At 42.1% G+C, this 24,940-nt stretch overlaps 3 protein-coding genes across 3 annotated transcripts; 1 reads left to right on the top strand and 2 right to left on the bottom strand.

Annotated features, from left to right (window-relative positions):
- Nucleotides 1-814: 814 nt before the first annotated feature.
- Nucleotides 815-7,605, bottom strand: prox2 (prospero homeobox 2). The gene is made up of 4 exons (XM_068581041.1): nt 6,082-7,605; nt 4,114-4,221; nt 2,461-2,655; nt 815-982 (listed from the first exon to the last, which is right to left on the bottom strand). Exons 1-4 carry the CDS (start codon nt 7,603-7,605, stop codon nt 815-817), a joined length of 1,995 nt encoding a protein of 664 aa, XP_068437142.1.
- A 2,476-nt stretch (nt 7,606-10,081) lies between these two features.
- dlst (dihydrolipoamide S-succinyltransferase) lies at nt 10,082-18,152 on the top strand. The gene is made up of 15 exons (XM_068580460.1): nt 10,082-10,189; nt 11,072-11,105; nt 11,206-11,242; nt 12,522-12,583; nt 12,696-12,770; nt 12,889-12,944; nt 13,344-13,452; nt 13,554-13,718; nt 13,888-13,967; nt 14,097-14,194; nt 15,549-15,679; nt 16,083-16,156; nt 16,262-16,345; nt 16,491-16,658; nt 16,873-18,152. The coding sequence occupies exons 1-15, from the start codon at nt 10,127-10,129 to the stop codon at nt 17,005-17,007; spliced, it is 1,371 nt and encodes a 456-aa protein (XP_068436561.1). The 5' UTR covers nt 10,082-10,126; the 3' UTR covers nt 17,008-18,152.
- Nucleotides 17,992-23,970, bottom strand: rps6kl1 (ribosomal protein S6 kinase-like 1). The gene is made up of 12 exons (XM_068580459.1): nt 23,888-23,970; nt 22,981-23,097; nt 22,645-22,807; nt 22,220-22,344; nt 21,782-21,874; nt 21,638-21,685; nt 20,767-20,899; nt 19,216-20,652; nt 19,043-19,132; nt 18,756-18,838; nt 18,556-18,651; nt 17,992-18,431 (listed from the first exon to the last, which is right to left on the bottom strand). Exons 3-12 carry the CDS (start codon nt 22,778-22,780, stop codon nt 18,321-18,323), a joined length of 2,352 nt encoding a protein of 783 aa, XP_068436560.1. The 5' UTR covers nt 22,781-22,807; nt 22,981-23,097; nt 23,888-23,970; the 3' UTR covers nt 17,992-18,320.
- Nucleotides 23,971-24,940: the final 970 nt, after the last annotated feature.

The following is a 24,940-nucleotide window of genomic DNA, read 5'->3' as shown; positions in this document are numbered from 1 at the left end:
CACCTTAGGGGCATGGCAGTGGCTCATAGTATTTTCAGAGGGAGAGTTCAACTTTTACAACTAAAATCAAAACGTTTACCTGGTGTGTGTCTTGTTTGAATGGTAAAACATGTGAAAGCATCTCCAAAGAAACCATACCATGTGTATATTATAATTTAGTGCATCTTTAATTTTAATAATCATCCAATACAGTGTCTGTGAATGAAATATCTGAAAATGATTGTACTTTACATGACCATTTATACATCATAATAAAACCCACAACAGTCACTTGTTTTTTTTCCACATGCACATTCTGGGGAGCTAAACATTTACAACATGATTATAGAAAACTATGCAACATGAAACAGCAGCACATGTACATTTAAACAACACACACAGCTCTGAAATGAAATGAAAAGCAAACTAATACTGATAGTAATTGCCAAAAAATGCTCTTCCAGTTCAGCGAAATCAGGCTACGCTCTAGTTTCGTGATAATACATGTTCATACACCTACAAACGCAGTAACTTTCTAAATGTGTTGAGGCAGATAATACAAGTAAACATTTAACCATAGAATAAACCACAGGAGCATTAACATTTCAGAATAATTGATTGTTTGTAAAAGTAGAACATACAGCATTTCAGTCTATATAGCTTATTAATACTTAAAATGGATGTGTCCGTGTTTTTACAGATCTACAAAATTATGAATTATCCAACATCTACATTTCACCTCACTAAAATGCACTACAAGAAAGGATGAAAAAAAAATCTGGAATTGTTAGCGACTAACTCCAATTCCTTCACTGTTGTAATGATCCACTTCAGCCTATAAATAGGAAGATGTCTTGAATTCATCCGGGACGTCACTGTCCAGTTTGCAGATCACCTTGTATATGGCCTTTTTCCAAGAGGGGTCTGAATCTTTGGCTGCAGAAATGGCACTGTAAAACTCATGCAATGTGATCTCAGAAACCTCCATGAATCTGTCAGGAACCTGTAAAAGAGGGAAAAAGTAAAAATCCATGAGTGAAATCAATCCAGTTAAAATCATATTCTAATGACAGATAAAGTGCTTTGTGTGATGCCGTGTTACAAGCATACTGAACAATCGGTCTTGAAGACCTGTAGCGCAATTCTTCAAACACTCTAACTGATGAAAGGGAGCTCATGTCTTTGTTCTCTGCACACATACAATAAATGCAATGCCGCAATCATTAGCTTTCATTTCGATGCCTCTTTGATTAGCAAGTCTTGTTTTCTTGAACCTAAACTCGCTACTCATGAGTTGTTCTTTACATGGATTCCAACCAACCCGCCAGGGCCGGTCAACAAAACATCAACGTGAATCCCACCAGGAGTATGGGAGATTAAAATAATTTGCTATAAGACTTGCTACGTTTAGCTTTAGGTATAAACTTGTGATTGTGAGTAATGGCAGTGACCTATAACTACAGCAGGGTCCATAAAAACACATCAGATGCAAGTGATGCTGGGAGAAAACCCGCCCTGCAGCCCTTGTTTCCCATCCACTGACCAGTTAACACAACAGTTGTTGGCACACGTTATTTTTCTTTCCCCTCATCTCCTGCCACAAAAGCATCCCTGGGAAAGGAATGTCTTGGTCCCAAGGTAAAGAAAACGGTGCCGTCCCTTTCCCACCAAACGGCCTTCTCCCTCGGAATCCACAGCGTCTTTCTCAGCATTCCGCATCAGTAGCAATCTCAGTCTCGCTCAGGCGTACTGGTCCTCTAATCCTGAGTTGTTTTAGTGGGATTTTGCGGCTTCCTCTTCCCACAGTTTGATAAAGCATCACTCTGGAGTTTAGATAATGTCTGTAAAGGCTGGCCAGCCACAGGTGCGGTGTGACACACAGGTCAGCGCAGCACACGGACATACGTGCTGACAGGAGAACATACTTCAGCAGAACCCCCGATGTAACGGTTTATGTCTCATTTGATGTGTAAGTATGAAACAAGAATTTAACATGTTTGCAGGCAACTGCTCAGATTAAATAATAAATAGATACATTTCATATTAATGAGAAGTTATAGAGGTGCTGGTAGATGGATTTTGTTACCTTTGGACAAAGCTACGCTGCTATTTCCCCCTGTTTCCAGTCTTTATGCTAAACTAAGCTTATCAGCTTGTGGCTGTGGCTTCATATTGAACCGACAGAAATGAGAATATAACAATCTCATCAGAAAACAAATAAGCACATTTCCCAGAAAGGTCAATGTAACAAGTATAACAAAAATGTCTAATATGAGTATATTTTGGTGGATTAAACCACAATGGAAGAAGACTAGAACTGCAAATATTCTCTTTTAATTTAAGGAAACCTTATTTATTTGTTGCACAGTGTACACTGAGAGCAGGAACTCTTTTGACAAAACATAAGCTAGGTAGAATTATCTTGACACAAACAGTGCACACTGCCACATAGAGGAGGTATGACTAGTGAGTGACACTTACGTGGAAGTCATTGGCTTTATTGTAGTGCATGTTCAGTGCCCGGAACAGCTCTGAGTCCCTGCTGACTGTCATGTCTTTGACATCACTGATGCCGTCAACGATGGCCTGGCGGGCAAACTTCTCCATCTGGATGTAGTAGAACTCCCTGAAGTTACTGAACCACTTGATCAGCTGAGAGGTGATGCAGCGGTTGAACTGGAGAGAAAAAACATATAGCATCTATAAGTTTTGTAGCAGACTGACAAACTCATAGATGTATCTGCAGCGACAATAATCTGTTCAAATGGATTGTCCTTGAGCAGAGCAATGAATCCTGGGCAGCTCCAAAAAGTGCTTTTCTGACCTTTGAGCTCTCTGTGAAGAAGGGAAATGAAAGCAGGGATCATCCTTTTTAGGATAAATGAAATATGCAATTCAATTTCAGACTTCAATTAGGGCATACCAAAATTAAAAAATATGAATGCTTTTCAATTAAAAATTAAATGGCCGTCTGATGCTTTGGCATTAGCCCTCTTTTCAATAATTGACTGAAACCCATCATGTGGTACCTGTAGGGCAAAATGCCACCAAATGGTCTGTCACTCTATGCGACATTAATTGCTCTGAGCTTTTCCCACCAATGTCCGGGGTGAAAAAACATCTGTCAGGGCTCTGTATGTCTAAACTCAGTCTTGACATTAGTCTTGTTATTCTATCTCCTCATCCAGAAAGACAGAAAAAATGCCTAAGGGCTGGGCAGGCATCAAAGACGCTTCTTCTCTCTGGTGTGGTGGGTGAGAAAGCGGCAGCATAAGGACAGAAGGAAGCTTCCCTCTCATTGACTCGGGGTGATAGGATGGAATCAGACACTGGGATTAGGTGCTCTTTTGTTCAGTGCCACTTCCCACCACAGGATTGTAAGCAAGGAGGAGACGTTCGCCGGGCTGCAGCAACAGCATCCTCCCCCCTGACCCCCGGGGTCAGAGCAGATTGAGAGGCAGGGGCCCGCACTGGCTCAGAGACCCAGGGCCGCGGTGGAAGGAGAGAAGATAGGAGAGGAGATGGAAGAGAAACTCAAGAGGGAACTGGAGGGGAGGCAGGAGAGGAAGTACGAGTGGGAGTTTGAAACATAAGCAGAAAGGATGTACTGTTCCTACTAAAAAGAAGGAAGCAGAGATAAATAGGATGAATGAGAAGAGCTCACAACAGGAGACAGAGAGGGAGACAAGAGAGAAGACAAAAAGAGGAGATAGAAGAGGAGGCATGACACGAGCCCAAGGCCAAAACACACAGGATGTTGTGTTTAGGGCCAGCTCATCGCCGCCTGGTTGCTGCCGCACAAGTCTAATACCAACTCTCTGTTGACACTCAATAGCAATGCCTTGCCTACAGAGTCCTTTGTCACTCCATTTGCTGACTGGAGTGGCTTTTTTAAAGAGAGAATGCCCCTGTATCTCCCTCTGCCCCCAGGACATACTAGCAGCTCAGTGGCTTTGTTATTTAAACCCTCTGCGTTTTTGTTTCTCTCCTCCGACACACTGCTGATTTTTCCGTGGCAAACACACACTGACAAGTAGACACCGGGGAGTTAAACGCAGGACAAACAATCCTGCAGGTTGTTTTGACATGTTAAATAAAAAGTGAGATGTATTTATATGTACAAAATTAAATTACCTTGACATCAGGGAAGAATGTTTTGAGCACATTGGAGCTGGGGTAGCGAGTGTAGAAGAACATTAGCTTTGCCTTCTTCAGATGGCTCGGGGTGAGGCCCTCCTGGATGTTCACATTTAAGTTAAGGCAAAAAAAAACCCTAGCAATTAAATACAACACACAGCATAAAGTCCTTTGCAAAGTGATAGCAGACCAGAGTATTGTGTTGCCTCAATCTTCAGCTAAATTGAATTTCCCTAAAGAACAGCTCGGCATTAACCAGGGAGTCAATAATGACCCTAACATGTGCTTATTGGCAAAACAGAATTACGAATTAGATTAGGGATTTTTAATTAGAGAGCGAAGCACTTCATGCCTGGCAGTTAAGACAGCTTGTTTTGAAATGTTTTGAAAAAAGGAGCTGATTTTCTGATATAATTAAGTTGATTTAAAGAAGACATATGTTGCTATATTTTTTCCCCCCTGAAGAAAAAAAGAAATCCTGCAATTGGAACTTGTGTAAAATCTCACAAAAGTCATAAATAAAAAGTCACAAATAATATGTTTTCTACATTATTTTTTCAGTTAGTGTTATATATAAAAGAAATATTGTAACATGTCAACATATATTTCCTGTATTGGCAAGTTTAATAAATTCAACACCTTCTCAAGCTTCCCCCTATGCACTGAAGATGCTCAGGAGCATTTTCTCTGTAGTGCACTATGCCTTAGGTCATAATATTTCCGTATCAGGTCACCACGCCATACATTTATTAGGGAAGCCGTATACCTTTGAAATATAGAAGTTGGGATGAAAGATTTATGGGGTATTGTTCAAAGAGAAGCAGAGCTCTTTGCTCTGTAGAGATAAAGCAAATCCTGAGAGGCAACACATAATAATCCTATCTGATGCGTCGCGACAAGAGAATCCACAATATTGAACACTTATGTGACTATTTTAGGATAATTTACTATACAAATTTGACTTAACGAATGATGAAGAATGACACAATGTAGATATTATTTGATGTGAATAAGCAAACACACACTGAAATAAATCCCACATTTTCCCCATTGAATATAACAACTTGTTGTTTTCTTTGGGTTCCTATGAGACTAAAAAACTGTTATCTTGCACTCTATTTCAATCATACACTCTGACAAAGGTATCCAACAACAAATGCTCAAGACAAGAGCTCAAGTGTTATGGTTGGAAGGCACTTTTGGTTTTCACCAGCACTCAGATGTGACCTTTTAGATGCACCCCTATCACTCTGATGATGGAGAAATAGATCCTGCACCTTTTCAAGTCAGAAAAAACGACGCTTCCTGAAACAGAAACCGATGCTTTCTCTGCCTTTGAAAAATTGGCTTTTGTTCCTGGCAATTCTTATCAAAGCCTTGTATTCCTTTTTATTTGTCTTTTTCTAAACTTAAAGTCATTACTCTGCTCGGATTAAAGAAGACGCTATAATTTTCTATGGGGTTAGCAAGATCAAAGAAAAAATTCTCCTTGAAGTTTGTTACTGGAACTGCCCATGCTGCAATGAACCTCAACCAGCCATTGTTCAAATAGAAGAGCTAAAATATAAGGAGTTTGTTCTAAAATAAAAGCCAAATATAGTATATATGAGATATTATCGAACAAACCCTGCTTTAAGGGACTTAGTGCAGAATATCATGATATGACATAAAGCTTTTCACTGCAAATTCTGTCTATTTTCAAGACATATTTTTATACTTGTATGAATTTATGTATAATAAAATGTATAATCATTATGAGATCATTCTATAACAGCTATTTTGTATTTACACAGGTAAGTCTTTTTTTTAATATATCACTGCATTTTCAAGCTACATATATAATAATATATGTCTCAATTTTTTTGTCATTATTATTAAGCAATATAGTTAAAAAATCCTGCATCAAAAAAAGGCAAAAAGCAGTGCTGCTCTGCCTCAAACTATTTATTTTCTGTGAAAGGATATGTTGAGTGACATGTAGGGGTTTCGTTCCATGCCCTGCAGTTCACCGCACTCAATCTTGACATGAGGGAGACACAGATTGTCGACCGTCACTGCCCCCAGGGACGAGGCGCGCGGGTGGTGGCCGAGGTGGCTGGACGTCACCTTGGACCTCATGGCAATGGTGTCCCAGGGCAGGTCCACGGTATCTGGGGAGGTCCTGTCCATTGATGGGGGCATGCAAGGGAGACCCCCAAAGTTGGAATGGGGCCCATACTTAAGAAGATGCTCTAGGATCTGACTGTCATGCAGAGGGGTGCTGTAATTGAACTGAAACGGTGTCTGGTGGACAGGATAGGGCCTCTTCACAGTGGGGGTGACGGACCTCAGAGGGGTCAGGGCCGGCTTGCGGATCACCAGTGACAGTGCCTCCGTCTGGTCCTGTGGACTTTGGGCCTCGGAGCTTTCGTAATACTCCAAAGAGCGGGGTTTCCCTGCAGCCTCCTCGTCCTGGGGCCGTTCCTGGTTGGAGCCGGCCTGCTGGCTCTTCCTGTCCGCACCCACGCTGATCAGCATCTCTGGAGATGAGCACATGCGCTGCTGGGGGGACAGATCCAGCCCCGAGGAGGACACCTTCTTGAACACCCTGTCCACACAGTCATTCACAGCCCTGGAGAGTTCCTGCTTCAGGGTTTCCTGCAGGTTCTGACTTTCTCTCTGGTGTGCCAAATTACCAACTACTTTCATTCGGTCCTTGCACTCTGCAGTCACTCGGCTATTTTTCCTTTCAAACTCATCTTCAGCGCTTACATAGCGCGACTCTGTGCTTTCTGCCAGGGTGTCATGCTCAACAGCGACTTCTGTCTCATCTCTGTCAAGGTGTTCAGGGTCTTCTTGGTTGTAAACTTGAAGGAACTTTTCCTGGAGCTGACGCAGGAGCCTTTGCATGCTGTGGAGCTGCTCTTTCAGCTTGTGACACTCCTCATCCTTGGTGTTGCAGTTGTCACTACTGCTGCTTCCAGGTCTTCTGGTTGCCGGTCCTCCGACACTGTGTTCCTGATGCTGAGGCAACCGCTGCTTACGTTTGTTCTCTCTGTATGCTTCTCTGGCCTCTCTGGTGTCTCTGGCATCTGTGTCAGACCTCTCACTGTCTCCATGCTGCCTGCTGTTGGGAGAGCCTGCCATGACCCTGATAATGTTCTCCACTCTGGCCCTTTTGGCCTGCAGGTGGTCCGGCACGGGATGCTCCCCCTCCGTACCAGCTCCTGTAGAAACGTGACCACTGGGAGAGGCAGCTTCCACCGCGCTGTCCTTTGAAGAGACGCTGCACTGGTCCTCCTGACCGGAGTCAGCGGCAGTGGAGCTGGAAAGGTAGAAGTGGCTTTCATCTAGAGCCCTCTTGCTGTGGATGGTCTTGCGGAGGAGTTGAGAGATGATGGATCCACTGGAGTACGAAGCCAGAGGCTCGTCGTACATGTTTCTGCGGAAGCAAGGCAACATGACATCAGGTTTGTCGTCGTCTAGGCAGCCTTCACTGGGGTTGTGCATCTTCTGGTTGGGAAGACTGAGGTTCAGGCTCACTGAGGAAACTGTCTTTCAGCTTCACACGCTGCACAGTCAGAGCTATGAAATACAAGAATCTGAAAAGACAGAAAACAGCAACACTGTTAGGATGATGAGCACCGATTTTGTTATGCTTTAGCCCTTTATTTTTCTTAAATCCTGTATGTGTATATGTATTATATTGCTTATTGACTTTTGTAATTTAAAGTGAAACATTTTGAATCTTTTTTGTCTCTATGATTATTGTTGAACAGTGGCATTCAAATAAACTGTTACGATAATGGCATGGAATCACTCTTCATGTTTTACATTTGTTAAATATATTACATACACTTGAATAATGATCAGATTCATTTAACAGATACAACATTCACAGGTAGTTTTGTAAATTTGTTTAGAAAACCTCAAATTACACTTTGTCTTAACAAACAAATACAGAATTACAGTTATATATAGAAAACTAAAGAACACTAGATTATTTTCAAGATGCAAAGCTCTTTAAATAAAAAAGAGAGAAAAAAAATCCTCAATATATTTCAAAAAGAGAGTGTGTTCTTTTGTATAATTTAATGGGTTTGTAATAATGGATAACACAAAGGACAAAAATAACAAACGTTATTCATGAAAGGTAAATTACAGCTTCTGAAAGCAATAGACCACCACGCACAGGAAGCGGCTCTGTGTATTATTTACAGGAGAATGTATCATGAAACCTTCGTTCTATCGTCATCTTAAGGAATGATCAAGAGCTGATCTTAGTAAAAAAGTAAAAAGCTTGACTATCTGATTCACTGGTTGCATTCCTTTTAAGTGTTTTTCAGAGAATATTTCCCACATTGTGATGCAAGTACAAAAATATTAATGTATGTGCAAATGGATCAGATGGAGTTGAAAAGACCATATTTTACTTTTTATTTCTATGTTAGTGGATTCTATATCAGTCCCATGTATATCTGTATTTTTCACTTTAAATTTAATTAAAACCTTCTTTCAGTACCAAAAATATATTAGGAGAATATGTAAAAACAACTCTCTTATTCCGCAAAGCAAAGTTTGAGATAATTGAATTGTCCGATTAGTTGTGGACAGGAATAATTTCAATGTGTCCTTTACTCTTTACAGTTTGAAAATCCTTTATAATATAACAGATACAATTAGGAATTAGCTGTTGTGCACTGCCTGAAGAACATACAATTTACAACCAATTGCTTTAATGTTAAACTAATTTATGAACTATTATGTATAGTTTATACATAATCTAAAAAAATCCAAAATCTAAATAAATGGAATAAACACTTGATAATGATTAAAACTCACCAGAGGTTGGATTGTAGTTGTCAGCTGTTGTAAAAGCATGCGTGGGAGTGTGAAAACTACCTCTGAAGAAAAACCGCTAAACTCAAGTGATGGGTTTTAAAGCAGGTCTAGCTGCAGACATGCACTTATTAGTCACACTTCTAGAGCTGCAGCCTAACCACAGTTCACACACACAGAGTGAGCGCGGTGACGGGACCTTACCTGTTGCGCCGGGACGTGCTGCCGAGCTGATGGCCTGCGCAGACTGTGAGTTGGACAGTAAGAGAGGAGAGGAGAGCATCAGACGGAGCTGGGGCGTGGCCATGTGAAAGCAACGAGGTAGACGCAAATCGCCCACATAATGTCAAGAGGAGGAAAATTCGTGTTAAGGTGTTGGAGTGATAGTCTACTACTCATTGTGGTTGAAAGGTGGGTTTCAAAACTGATAGATTGAAGTCTTCTGAGTTACCAAAAATAGCAATTGCAGAGGCAATTGGCAAATATGAATAGGTCAATAATTCTGTATGTATACAGACATGATGTATGTATGCCTACATAAATCAATATAGGCGAATCTGTTACCATCCTTAAATTGTTGTTTTATTTGTCTCCAACGGGCAATAAGTGGCCCAGAAGTGAAACGGACACAGCATCAAACACAAAGCACACATAAAGGCGAAGAAGACAAGTGTGAAAACTAAAGTGCACGCTGAATACAGATAAGTATGTAAATTGTAAAAATAAATAAATAAATAAAAAAATAAAAACATGTCTAAATATTTTTAGAATAATATACATTTCAAACCCTGTGGTGCATATTTGAAGTTAAAGATAGAAACCAACTAAACTATTAGCTTTGTCAGTTGAAACTTATCTTGTTGTTGTTATGTTTCTATATTGTTATCCCTCCTGCATTGCCTTATCGTATCGTCTATTATCTTATTCATGTGTTATTATATAATTGTATGGTATATTCCCTGTTATTACCCGTGAAGGTGGTTAAAGACTTCATTTTGAGGTTGTTGTTTTTTTATACAGTGACCACTATTTAAAGTTGTCTGGAACGATTCAGAGGGGACCACAATGAGGACTCCCCCTAAGCCCCCCACTCGGGGCACTTGGTTTCTCCCACACTACTTCCTCGCTTCTTCCGGCTTGTCGCTGTGACCGGAGATCCCTTCCGCTGACAGGCTGCTGTCACACAGCCACCATGTTATCCCATTCCCGGTGTCTCACTAGGAATTTTGGCCGTTCCCTCTCCGCTATCCGTCAGGTAGGCAACACGCAAGTACAACGGTGTCCTCGCGACCCTCGACGGGACTCCTCGCGGCTTTCGGCTGCGCGCGAGACTCCCATGTGTGCAGCGCTACCTGAGCTAGCTGTAGCGTTAGCTGAAGGCCACGGTCAGGACGTAACATTGTAAGCCAAGGACAGTATGACACCTTCCTGCGCGAGGGTTGGTTGCAGCCAGGGTTAAAGTTAAAAGCAGTGCCCGCTGTGTGGGGTTGGTCTCACCTTTTCACATGATTGGTAAAGGGGTTTGACCCTCAACAGAAAGTAGCTTGTCCATGTTAAATAATATAGCCGGCGAGTCACACGAAGCTAGCGTTAAATTAAGGGGTCGGTTGGCTCCGTGCTTCTAGCTGTCATGTTGAGGTCATATTGGGGTTTATTACAGAAAAATCAAGATGACCATTTGAGGGAACTTCATGAAAGCGATATGTTAATGTTTCTTTGGTCTAGAGCGATTAGTCGGTAAAGAAAAATATCAGTGAATTTCCGGTTAGTGTTTTAATTATCGGTGTGTCAGTCAGATTAACGTTACAGCATTAAGCTTTAATACAGCTGTTCGTGTAACGTTAGTGTGATGCATTTACTGGTGCAACTAAAAGCCCCCTGTGTGCCGGGTACATGTATTGATCGTGACTAAAGTCTCACTCCTCGAAGTGACCTTTGACCGACAGCACTGACTTATCTCCCTGTTCTTCACTCTATTGTCATTCATGCACAGTCCCAATTGTTATGTATTCTCACTGTTGGACATAGTTATTGACCTTGATGTCAATATTCCAGACATTAAGCTATGTTTCTGCACAATTTTTCATATTTAATAAGTTGTAGACGTTTTGCAAATCATCACTGTATCTTGTCACAGGGGAATAATGCATTAGCTCGTCGGGCCACCGCAGGTATGTGTTGTTCAAGCATGACTTCTTAAATCTCAGTCTGTGCTTTGGGATAGTCCTGCTGCAAGAAGTTAACACATTGTCCATGTCAATTTTCTTACAGCTCTATCAGCTAGCCAGTTCACTTTGAACAACAATGTGTAAGTATGCTAATTAACTAATTAAAACACCAGGTCTTTAGCCTACTGGGCCTTGCAAATGTATTACCATCCTTGTGGTTTTTCCTATTTGCTTTATTACAACCTTTTTGTTGTTAGATTTGATGTAATGTATCTACACACAAGAGTCAAAATTAGCGTAGGGAAAACAGTTATATATATATTATAAAAAGTGGTCTGTGCATATCAATGGCCAAAAAGCAAAACCTAGCTTAAAAAAAAATACTTTTTTGCGAAAACAAAAACGTGTTTTCTTGCAGGATGCTATGCTTTACCCCAATTTTCCTAGATCATTTTGCAGATAGGAAGCGTTGCACTTTGGCCATCTATGTATTCTCTGCTTTTCCAGGGAAACTAAAGTAAGATCTGTTGCTACCAATTACCTTCAGCAGTCACATACTTAGTTGGATTAAGTCTACCTGTGTGCAATCCAAGAGTCAGATGATCTCAGAATATGTTCACATGCTGCAACATTAAGACCAAGGAACTCTCCCAACAGGTCAGGGTTGGATTATAGATTTTGTACTACATCCCACCGTGCAATACTAAAATTTATATTAGAATAAGCAAATAATATATCACCACAACAAACCTGCTGAACAGAGGCTCACCCACCAAACTCCAGGACCAGGCAGTGAGGGCTTTAATAAGAGATTCAACAAAGAGACGAAAGACGACCCTGAAGGAGCTGGAAAGCTCCACAGCAAAGATTGGAGTATTTGTGCATTGGACCACTTAGGCATACTCTCCACAGAGCTGGTAAGAGCTTTATGGAAGAGGAGCTGGAAGAAAAGCCATCGCTTTAAGAAATGAAAACAAACACTCTGCTTCAAATGTCTTTGGAACTTTGTCCCTGACCTGTTGGGAGCGCTCCTTGGTCTTCATGGTGCTGCTTGCGTCGTGCTGTTGCACACTCTGTGGCCTTTCAGAACGGGTGTATCTGGTTGCAGCAGATCTTATTTAGGGTCTTCATAGCAAAGGGTACATATGTACACTCCACTTCTCAGTTTTCACAATAATAAAAACATTCACTACACCAATTCCCGTTATTCTATGTAGCTCCATTACATAAAATCAAAATCCATTTAGATTCCAGGTTGTAATGCAACAGAGTAGGAAAAACACCAAAGGGGCTGAACGCTTTTACAAGGCACTGCATCTGTTTCCATACACACAAGCCAAATCTCAGTCATGTTTTTGGGGGATGCATTTAGTTAATTTGGGGATTTTTATTCATTTCTCTTTTTATTTATATTTTCAGAAAATCTGATCCCCGGTCCAGCGTCTTCCAAATTCAGTACTTCAGGACATCTGTAGCCCACAGTATGTTTCAGTCTGCATTCCGTTGATTTCTGCACTTATTTGAATATAAAGCACACCCACCAATGTGTTAAGTGAAAACATACAGATTATTTGACTTAAATTTGTTCTCCAGGAGATGAAGTTGTCACAGTCAAATCTCCGGCATTTGCCGAATCTGTCACAGAAGGAGACGTGAGGTGGGAGAAAGGTAACTAATTACATATCCTGTAAAGGATAAGTGGTTACAGATGATGCCAAATCGCAACCGCATTAAACAAAACAGTCAATTTGCACTTCGGTGATAATATATAGATTTCTACTTGCAGCTGTTGGAGACACCGTCAAGGAGGATGAGGTGGTGTGCGAAATTGAGACTGATAAGGTAATACTAAGTAAATATCATACAAATCTATCATTCACTAAGTAGTTGTTGTGCTTTGCCTACAAAAGTGAAAGCCTTCATTGTATTTGGGCATGTTGTTATTTTAGGACATAGTATTCATATTTACCGTGTAAACATTTATATTTGTTGGTGCTTGTGTAACAGACATAGAAATGGCTAATCATTGCTGACGTGTATCATTTTCTTCTGACAATCTTTTTTAATAGTTTGATCATTTTTAAAAGTGTAACGACATTAAAGTTGTGACATTAAGTTTACACTTGAATCAATGCATGCATTATTTAAGCACCAGGCAAATTTAGAAAATATCCTAGAACTATTTACATTTATTTTTTTAAACATACAATTATTTTGATGCTGTATATTTATCCCCTCTAGACATCAGTGCAGGTTCCCGCTCCGGCTGCAGGGGTGATCGAAGAGCTTCTGGTCCCTGATGGAGGGAAGGTCGAGTCAGGAACTGCACTCTTTACGCTTCGAAGAGGAGGTCTTCAATTCAGTATTTTTACGATATTTATAGAAAATAGTAATATTCAGATAATACTCTTAAGTCAGTCATATTCTTATTGTTTACCTCTGTGTCTTTAGCTGCTCCTCCCAAAGCTGCAGAAGCTCCAAAAGCCGAGGCCCCGGCCGCTGCAGCCCCTCCACCACCTTCTGCTGCTCCTCCTGCCCCCTCAGCTGTGGGCCCCATTCCCACCACAATGCCCCCTGTGCCACCTGTGCCAGCACATGCTATGGACACCAAACCAGGTTAGTTGTCCTGAGACAGACGGTCTGTGTCATGTGAGAACTGTTTTGCGTGACATCTGTGCTCTTGACCTCCAGCTTACATGATTAATCATTGCAGACAGAGGCTTCCACCCGTTCCACTGAACCAATGTGTCCCGATATTAACTGCTTCTTTATGTCCTTCTCCTAGTTTCAGCCATCAAACCCACTGCCGCTGCCCCAGTGGCTCAAGCTGAGGGAGGGGTTAAAGGAGCCAGGACCGAGAGCAGGGTAGAGTTCAAAGATCACCGCAACACTAAAATAAGATATCTGACGTTTTTTGGATTTGTTTAATGGTTTTGTAAAGTAAGAGTTGCAGGCTGTTTACTGAATCTGATGATTATTTTTTTTCCGTTTCAGGTTAAGATGAACCGCATGAGGCTTAGAATTACCCAGAGACTGAAGGAAGCCCAAAACACCTGCGCTATGTTGACTACCTTTAATGAGGTCGATATGAGGTAGGAAATTCAAAATTAGTTGACCTACATTATTAAGCCCTCAATGCTATTCTAGAAATCAAATGTGAAATGGGCTCCGCTGCATTAACACGAAGAAATTGAAACCATTCAAGGAAAAAAACGGACCTTATAGAGTGTAGGGCAACAAATCTGTTTAAATACCAATAAACATGTTTGTAAGCAATGCGTCGTATACTTACTGTATGTTAAAGGCCAGAGCAACACTTGCACAAATGGTTATAGATTGGAAACTGCCAAATAGGAAAAGCTTTTTGAAACCTAATATCCTCTTAAACACTGGAATGTAAATATTTGGTCGTAATGCCATCTAAAACGAAGATAAGAATTGTTAAAACGGGTTTTATTAATTTACAAGGAAATGTTATTGTCTGCACTTGCCCCCTGTGCTAAAGAGGACACTTTGAGGATTTCTTTTCCCCGCAAATGTGTGGTGTCGGCTTTCGGCTATTCAGGGTTTTCTATGTATCCTAATTAGATTGACATTGATGGTCTGGAGCAAGACTTCCCATGCTAGGGCTCATCTGGAGCCGAAGGAGCTCGTCAGAGCAGGAGGCTGGAGCATCTGTAGGGGCCCACAGAGACCTGCGCTCTGAGTGGAAGAGCTGCCTCAACCGATATGGGCTTTTATGACAGCCCAATAAGATTTACAGGCTCCAGAAAGTGAAGATTTTTATCGCTTCTTCTCTCCTTTCTCGGAGAGTCTGTGTCTTGGGAGGGGCTAATTATGTTAGCGGAGAAACCCTAGAGCTTCAACAGGGTTAGAGACAGGAAAACAAACAATTAAAAAGAGAGATACACGAGAAAAATGAGCAATGATGAAACGATTAGAGGGCCAATTTCAATAGCTTTAATTCACCGCGATTGTGACAGCATTCTTTTATAGACATAAAAAGACATACTGCATTTTTCTTTTCTGTAGAGTGTATCTTTCATAACATGGTTACATTGTATGATAAACTATTTTCATGAAGTTAATAAATGCCATAAATGTTTTTCAATGATCACTCATAAAAACATTTGTATGATAAAGCGGTAACCAGCTCAGTTCATCTGTCCGAAGCTATCGTTTCACATGATTGGCCTATTGAATTTCAGTGATTCATCGGTATTACAGACTACTTAAAAAAATAAAATAAAAAAAGACTATTTCCTACAATAAGCAGCTCTGTATCTCACATGTTTTGTATGAATGTATATTACAATCCCCAGATATTGCTAGTCTTTTAGACCCACAAATTTACTTTTTCTTTCAAAATATACTTAATTTCATAACTACCAAAGTTCAGTATCCTGAAATGTTTTTTGAGCTCTGCATTTATTTATTTTCTTGCAGCAACATCACAGAGATGAGGAAGACTTACAAGGATGCCTTCCTGAAAAAGCACAACATCAAGTTGGGCTTCATGTCTGCATTTGTGAAGGCTGCTGCCTACGCTCTGGCCGACCAACCTGCTGTTAATGCCGGTATAGACCTCGACGAACTGAGAAACGTCACCTTGTGGTGTCAGTTTGACTGTCTTTGCACGCACGGGCACAAGTCATTGCAAGAGTCTGTGGTGAAGAAAAGGATTTAAGTTTCAGTGCATTTCACTGCCAAAACCTCAAAACCAACACTGACTTATTTACTGCCTTTAGACCACCCTGACCTATTTAGATAGACCACAATGAAGAGTGGGGGTCGTGTCTGTTTTGCAAGCTTTTACAAATCTAAAATAGTTTGTAGGTTTTATCTTCCACAGCAATTTGCTTGCGTGTAGCAAGAAATGGCACACATTAAAAGGAAATTGATATTGTAGTGATGGTTCACAGTTTTAACCCGTCTACATATTTTTGTTTTCAATGTTCAAACTTAATTTGTGTTTTTCAGTAATTGATGACACAACCAAAGAGATTGTGTACAGGGACTACGTCGACATCAGTGTGGCTGTGGCAACGCCAAAGGTGACACAAGTGCATTTATACTGTAATGCTCAATGTAAGTGCTTGATGGCCCACTTGTCTGGAGTGTGAAGGGCAGAACATTCAGTCATTTAACTTCTCTCTCAGGGTCTGGTGGTTCCTGTCATCCGAAGCGTAGAGGGAATGAATTTTACTGACATTGAGAAGACTATTAATATGTTGGGAGAAAAGGTAATTTAACTTTTTTTTACTTTTTATAGTGCATAAAATGTCACATTTGGAGTTGTGATTGTAGTTATTCATTCTTGGTTTGTTACACTTGAGAAAGACTCTTATCTTGAGAGTTGCTCATTGTTTGATGGATTTGTGTTCGTAGGCCCGTAAGAATGAGCTGGCTATTGAGGACATGGACGGAGGAACTTTCACCATCAGTAATGGCGGCGTGTTTGGGTCCATGTTCGGCACACCTATAATCAACCCCCCGCAGTCTGCTATTTTAGGCATGCATGGCATCTTTGACAGGCCTGTAGCAGTCGGTGGCAAGGTTTGTTTGCTGAATGTTAAACATGCAAATACATAAAGTACACAAAATAATATTAATTTAAGAATAATGTAATGAATACTTTTGCTTTTAAAAATAAGTTGATTGTTTGTGAAATCTGACATAAATTGTTACCTTTGTAACAATTTAGTTATAGCGTTTTCATCACGTGCATGCTTGTAATCATGTATGCGTTGCCTCCTTTCCTCTGGTTTAGGTGGAGATCCGTCCCATGATGTATGTTGCCCTAACATACGACCACCGTCTGATCGATGGGAGAGAGGCCGTCCTTTTCCTGCGCAAGATTAAGTCTGTGGTGGAGGACCCCAGGGTGCTGCTCCTCGACATGTAAATCCTTGAGCACTCCAGGCCCAACCAACTCAACCACAACACATAAACGCTGGCTGTACCCAGCTGATGAACACGTAACTGCAGTTATTGTTTTGGTTAACTATTTTTAAAAAAAGGCATTTTTGAGAACAGTTGAGTTATGCATTGGACAGTTGTAAGGCTGGCAGTGACAACAGGGTTGATGCTGCTGTGGGAAAATGTTGAGGTCAGGGGTGTCAGTGGTGCTGGTCTCTAGATCAAAAAAGTATATATTCTATTACTCATGCAGCATGGGTCATTTTCTACAATCTCAATGTATTGTGAGGTGAATGACCAACATAAAGATAAACTGCATAGTATCATTTTATTATTTTGGTTGAGAGAAGAACAATGAACTCATGTTGGGCCAGAAACCATAAAACACTATGCTCTAAAATGAAGTCCTAAGTGAAGAAATCTCTTGAGGTTTATGCCATCTATTTCACAGGAAATGAGGAAAATTCTCTTTATGCTGTAAAAGAAGACTATTTAAGAAAAAAGTTTTAAACAATAAAAGCTGCAATACTCGACGATAGCTTTTGTTTGTTTGTTGTTGTGCTCTCATATTGACAGTGTAGCTAAATGTACAGGAGTAGAAGGGCAGCTTACCACTTGTAACGCACAGATGGGTGACGGATTAAAAGAACCACCACTAAGTTACTTGTTAACTCTCACTACGCTGCTGTAGGTTCACCGCTTATCATGCAGTACACCTTGAATGGAAGCATTTTCTTGTTCCTCTCCTCATTTATTCAGACTTTTCCTTTTAACTTGTCAGTGGGTTGTTGAACAATGTTTGAGAACTAATAAGACTGAAAAAGTTACTACCTTTTGAATTATAGTCTCATGCCACAGAGATAAACCTAGATTGGTCTTTGTCTCAGTCCTTTTTGGGACCTTGTTTTCTCTGAGTAATTGCACACCGCCAGTGAATAAAATACTCGGGATGGAGAAAAGGGAACAATTTATTGCCTGATGTTCTTGTTATTTTACAGAATTTACTGGTGGACAGTCCAAACAATTGTAATAGTCAGAATTTACTCTAATATGTCAGTTTTTTCATGCATGGTGATAAAATGCATGGATACTGTAAAATGTAAATATACATAATAAATTAATGTAACGTTTTAGAATCAACATGGTTCACCTGTTATGTTCATGTTTCAGTTTATTGAGATTTTTTTCTTTGGGAAACAAAGAGAACAAGAAATCTGGTGCAGTGTCCACTTTGTCCACACGAGGAGTCATCGACTCCGATGCAGAACCGAGGAGTCAGAGGTGAGGCAGCTGCACCTGCTAGCAGCTCAAAGCTTTCCAGGAGACACTGCTGAAGAAGGGATGACACTTGATGTCACTCACGCCTCCGCCTCCAGAACCCAAGCGATAGCCAGCGTCGAACTGGAGCAGCTGCGAAGCGGCAAAATGGAGAGCGTGAAATTAAATCACACCATTTGTGTGTGAGTGTTACAATTTAAGGACACTGAGCATAACATTTAGAACAGAAGCCCTTGCCCTAAGCCTTAGCTCTAACCTCTGTTAGCAGAGATGCAGCTGCAGCGCTCAGGTGGTTGGGGATGATCAGCTGGGTGTGAGAATGGATTCCTGCGGGATGGAGCTGCCACAGAGGCTGGAGGCACAGTGAGCAGAGAGTGTGAGAAACCTTGACCCCAGTGCCACAAAGTTGCAGATTTTGACTCTGTTGGTCTACGCGCTTGTGGAGTCTTCACTTACCATTCCTGTTAAGAGTTCAAACAACAAAGCCCCAAGGCTCCACCAATCACAAGCCTCCGTAAGCCTGGACACCCCCCCGATTTCTGTCAACATACAACAGGCAATAAGAGTTTAGACGCTTTCATCCAGAACATTTATTGAAATTGTTGCTGCAATATCTTAATTTTCCCATGCAATGTGTAGTGCTTGACCTTTTCTTCAGCGCAAAGTGGCTCGACTTAATCCTGCCACCAGAGGGCAGATTACACCAGGGAACAACCACGGCTAACAGTAATGCATATCTTTACCTGGTGCACAGTACATCTGCTCCATGGCTTTGTAGCTGATCTCTGACTGAACCTCACTCCACTGTCCGAAAAAAGTCAAACACACCTTTCCTGTGAAAACATTGCATTTGATCAAAATCTAAAGTACTGCAGGTTTCCACAAGCAATCTCACGCAGGTATTTCATGTACTCACCGTTGCTAGTGAGCAGAACGTTTTTAGGGTTGAGGTCCCGACACCGCACACCTTGCTGATGAAGACTCTCCAGGGCCAGCAGAATCTGAGCCCCCCAGACGCGCACCTCTGCCTCTGGAAGCCCCCAGCAGGTCGGCACGGCCTTACCTGTAGGCATGGAGGACTTCACGGGGAGCCGAGGCAGGTGGCACCAGCCATCCACCTCTATGATCTGGTCTTCCAACTGCCTGTCCGATCCTTCTGATTTAAGGAAATCATCCACATCCTCGTCCCCCCTGTGGGACGAGGCTCCAGTCGTGCCGGAGGACAACCAGCCCACAAAGGATTGCTCTTTTCCCAATGCCACCTTCTCTCCGGGACACAGCAATTCGCAGGCCTCCTCCACACCTTCTCTTGTCCCACCAGAATGTGTTTCCTCTTTCACCCGTGAGAGGGCCAAGGGGGTCCCTGAAAACGCCCCCTGTTTCCCTGCAATGCCGTGGCAGAGGGAAGCAGAGAAAGGGCCGGAACGTTCTGAGGCGTCTGTGTGGTCAGAAAATACCGCTCTGTCTGTGCTCCTTATGACCACCATGCCATTGCTCTCCTCTGTGGTGGGACTGCTGCCGTCTCTCTTCGAGTCAGTCACCACATCTGCAGAGTTTCCCATCACAACAGATCCTAGGTGTGAGCCATTGGTTTCCCATGATGCCCTGCCACGGATCTGAGTTTGGCAATGGAGAGGAAGATGCAAAATGGCAGGGGATGAACTCAAACCGTTAGTTTCACTGTTTGGTGATCCCACTTTGGCAAATGAGGTCTGATTTGTGTGAGGTGGTGTTTGTCCTAGCGTGCTATTGAAATGACTGTCGGTCACTGCATAGGGGTTCATTTGTACGCAGTTATGAACTGGATCTGCAACTTTCCAGGCCACTTCAAACTCAGAGCTGCACTCTGTTAGTCCCAATGCAGCTTTATTTTTATGGAGTTCTGACATGACATCGAGAGCTTGACTGACACGAGAGCAGGCGAGAGGAAGAGCAGGCTGTTCCTGAGTTTGACCCGAGTGCAAACACAAACTGGGAGCTGGTGGATGAATGCGGGTCCTCACCGGGCCTGAAGTCAGAGTTAGCCGATCGAGCTTGTTATAAAACGATGCTGCGGAGCGTGTGTTCTGCAGACAACCCGTCTCCTCGATGTAGGAGTGAGTCCCGCAGCTCTCCAGTCGCTGCTGAGTCTCGTCCCATGAGGTGGGGAAGTCTGTGTCGGGGCTCTCATCGCTTAATTTATCCGGAATCACTCCTGCACTCCCGCTGCTGTTGTGCTGGTAGTCTGTGCTGATTGTGGGTGAGGTGTAGCTGGTCTTCAGCTTGATGGTGGGTTGGCCAGAAGCGAAGCAGTCTGGGTGTTCCTTGGCCTTCTCGTTCCTCAGCTTGTGCAGCTTGGAGAAGAGCCTCCCACCTGGGACAAAAGGGGAAGAAACACTGGATCAGACATTGGAGCTAATTCACCTCTTAAATTCCACCAAACAGTGTCCCAACAGCGCTGAGGACAGAGCAGTTGTCAACAGCTCACCTTTGACATGCTCAAGATGCAGGTACACAGCATCCTCGCTGACGTAGTATCTTAGCAGCTTCACCATGTATGGCACCCCCTGAGGAATGATGGTCGGCTGATCCCTGCTCTCCCAGCTCGACTTCATCAGACTCTGCAAGAACACGCACATACGTACATAATGACTAATGTTTTTAGAAAATGCACATATTAATGTGACGAAAACAGGGTACTTAACCAGAAAATGTTAAAAGAAGAAAAAAATGGCCTGTTTAGAGATTACTGTCTGTCTGTAACCATGTCTCTGTGGTCACTGATATCTGAGGTGCACTTCACTGACTAAAAGGGTGAGAGCTTTCAAGCAGATCAATGCTGGATGATACTCAGAAAGACAGGATGCAGAGCGCTCCCGTCAACTGGCCTGCCTCAGGATATAAGTACTGGCTTCCTGCCCGGCAACAACCCCCAAAACATCTCCACTTTCAGTGGCTAGACTATATGTGGACATATGGACCTGTCTTAATTTATTAATGTATTATTACACAGGAGGAAGGAATGATTTCCTTTAATGTATAAAACCCATTTTTAAAAAATTGCTTTTAAGTGATGTTGTCCTTTTATGTCCTTTAATGCAGTCATTTTGTTCCCCTGTTTTTATTAGTTTATTTTATTTATTTGTTTGTTTTCTATTCTATTTGCTCTTTTTCGTTGTTTTTTGTTGTTGTATTCATTGCCTTTTTCTTCTTCTTTTCTTTTCTACTAGTATTGACGTTATCTATGACTATACTTTGCTTCTCTGTTGAGCTCTTTGTAAACTCTGTTTTTAAAGGTGCTATATACATAAAGTTAATATTATTATTAATATATTCGTGGAGAGAAACTAAATACTCACCTTAACAACAAATGTCTCCTTGTTGACCATACTTTGGACAATCAGAACCTTTGGAATTAAAACATAGTATAACATCAATGAGTGCCACTACACAAAGCCATCACTGATACAGACGCACAGCGGCAGTCGGCGTTACACTCTTACTTTATCAGTCACCCCCACCACTTTGCACATCTCCAGATCCTCCACAGGTGAACTCAAGTGTCTGATTGGACGAAATCTCAGGCTGCTGTAACCCTGGTGATGAGGGCCACACAGGATGTCAGCGACAGAACAATAAAGCACAAAGCAACCGGGACATGTTCCCCACAGAGTTTGAGATGAATAAGTCTTAGTGTGAGACAGAAAGGCACCGAATGTTTCATCTAATATAAGAAGCAACATAAGAAGCAGCTTTTTTTGTGTTCATCAGCCCTAAAAGAGTAGAAGCTAGGAATGCTTATTTAATATCAGACTTATGAGAACACTGAAAATGCCTCAACCCTCCACCGGAATTACAGTCACCGTACATTCAGAGCAAATGAGTAACAATAAGATGTACTTTTTGTAAATGGTAGTGAGTGATGATTGTCCTCGTCTTACCCCTAAATGAGAGCTTCCCTTCCCCAAGTTGTCCTGCAGATGTGTTATGAAGATTTCTTCAGCTCTCTTTAGATATTGGGTTGTCTTCCTCTTCACAGCCTCCCGACGCTCCTTGTTTGGGTCCACTGTAAAAAAGTTAGGCTCTATTAGAAAAGACAAACACTGGAACCAGACAAGACTGACTGAACCTAAGCTTTTATTTAGGATAATGATTAGTTACACACAGCGTAATGGTTACACTATGCGGAAAATGTCTGGCCCGCAAGGACATTTGTGTTCGACCTTTAATTTGTTACTTCCTGTTTTTTATTCTGTCCCACATGTTCAGATCACATGTCTTGTGCAAACACGCCTCTTCAAATTCCCCAGTCACACTATGATGTGCCATAAATAGTTATGTGTAAGACCAGATGCTTTCCACTTACGCTGAACCCCATTCAGCAGCAAGTCCACCCCGTTCTTATAGTAACTGAAGGCGGCCTCATAATCCTCATTGACCTCGCTGTCCAGTGCCATGCGGATCTGCTTGGCCGCCTCCACCAGATAATCTCTCTTTGCCATCGCTGCCTTGTTTTGGACCAGATGGGCCTAAACACAGCATAGAAAGTTAGACATGACTGCTGATTGAGCTGGACTTAATTCAGACATGGTAGAAAGTCAAGCTACACAAGCTGTCTTTTTGAATTAGAAATTGAAACTGAAACTTAAGTCGCTGGAAGTGAATCATACGGCAGCTCTGACGGAGTGTTTTTGGGACTCACCTTTGCTCCCCTGTCTCATCAACAACAGGACACATCTCTGTCTGGTGTCACTCGGCTCGGCGTGCGTCTGCCGCCTGTGACTCCCAGGCTCAGGTCTTTGAGGCAAAGCATCGTCATCTGAGCCAGTGGAAACAAAGAGTTAAACTCCAGCACAGGAAGTGGATACAAGCGTGTGCCGAGTCTGCCGACCATTTCTGGTGAATGGAAAGAGTTGCAAACGTCCAAGATGACAGGAAGCAATGAGGCGTATAGTCACGTGTCTCAGGTAATTTACATGGAGTTGTATCTGGAGAGGTTGGTGGAAACCTAAAGATTACACTGGTGTGCACACCCAAATCTTATATATAATCACAAAAATATGTGCTACACTGTGGACACACTGACATCAACCCTCACACTTATATTATCATGAAGTAAATTATTTCTAAGAGGCAAATGCGTTCTTTGCTGACCCATATTGTATAAATAGAATCATTAAATAATATGCAATTGTGGGTTTACGTTACACAATTGTATTACCAGTCAGAGAGGGAAGGCTAATGGTGACTAGTAAACCTCCCATTGATGTAAAATATGATGTTGCCATTCTCTGAATGTGGCTACAGCCTGAACCACAAACATCACACACACACACACACACACACACACACACACACACACACACACACACACACACACGCACACACACACACACACACAACATCCTAGCTGCAGTCATGGAGGCGACATCATCTAAGGAGTGTTATGAAACACACAAAGCCATCTTCAGTCTCCATCATCATCTTCTCAACATGCACCCCCGTAGCTAAAGAGTTAGCGATCACAATGATGAATACATGGACAAATAGCTTAGAAAACAGACACGGATACACACACACACGCACACACACATACACACACACTGTACCTGATGTGAGGCGAGCATGCCCTGGACCCTCCACCCGCAGCAGCAGCATCAGCAGCAACCGTGTCTTCAGCAGCCTGAACACACTCCTCTCAGGAGCAGGGGAGGAGGACCGAGCTCAGGCGTGGCTGCCGATAGGCTGAGCATTATGTCACTTTAGGGTACCATTTCACACAAGGCGCTCACTTCCCCCCTCTCATCCTGACAGATGCTGGTCGATTTAAAGAGACAGTACTGTTTTTGTGTACACTGACTGAAGGCCATTTTCAACCCTCATGACTATTTCTTCCAAAATGGATTGTGCTCAGCTTTTAGTGCTGACTATTGACAAGTCCCATATGCAAATAGCTGAATATATAAATTCAATACTAATTACAGACTTTCTTTGATGTCTCCCATCCACTATGAATGGAGGGATCACCCTGCCCAGAATCCATAATCTGCTGGTGCCCAGTGCCAGATGGAGCCAGGCTCCAGTCTCAGCACAAAGGAGAGTCCTTACCCCCCCAAGGGAGGGCTGGTTTACAGGAAGGGGGTGGAGGCTGAATGTAAGGAGAGGAGGGGGGTCTGAGATGTATCAGTTGGTGGAACTTTATCCAAAAAGATGGAAGGGAGCGCTCTGGTTTAGTTCAATGATTTTTTTCTTCTTTTTAAAAAAAATCTAAAATGTTCATTTAGTCACACTTTATTTTCCACCCTGTTCCTCAAATTGAAACCAAACAGGACCCATGTACGAAGGTTTGGAGTCTTTACCCCAGCCCCAATACTGCTATCCTGGGTTCAAATGAGCATTCAGTTGGTTGACTGTAGGCTTGCCAACGCTCACAAATCCTGTGTGATTGCAGTTGCCTGAAAAGAAAATAAAACATAATTTCTGTCACATGTAACCTCCGTAGCTGACAAGCTGAAAGACACAGGATAATCAGTGTATACTAAAAGCAATTACTGTCCGGCAACATAATCACAAAACAAGATCAATGCATACAGTATTCTCTGTACATTTCCCCCACAAAGCACCTCGTGGTCAACAGTTTCAATGATTCATTGAAGTGCATT

Source organism: Clinocottus analis, unplaced genomic scaffold (genome assembly GCF_023055335.1).
Source record: "Clinocottus analis isolate CAN_PGR_092001 unplaced genomic scaffold, fCliAna1.0.p SCAF_17, whole genome shotgun sequence".
Lineage (NCBI taxonomy): Eukaryota > Metazoa > Chordata > Actinopteri > Perciformes > Cottidae > Clinocottus > Clinocottus analis.
The sequence above is the reverse complement of the archived record's forward strand: the minus strand, read 5'-3'. Positions and strand labels throughout refer to the sequence as shown.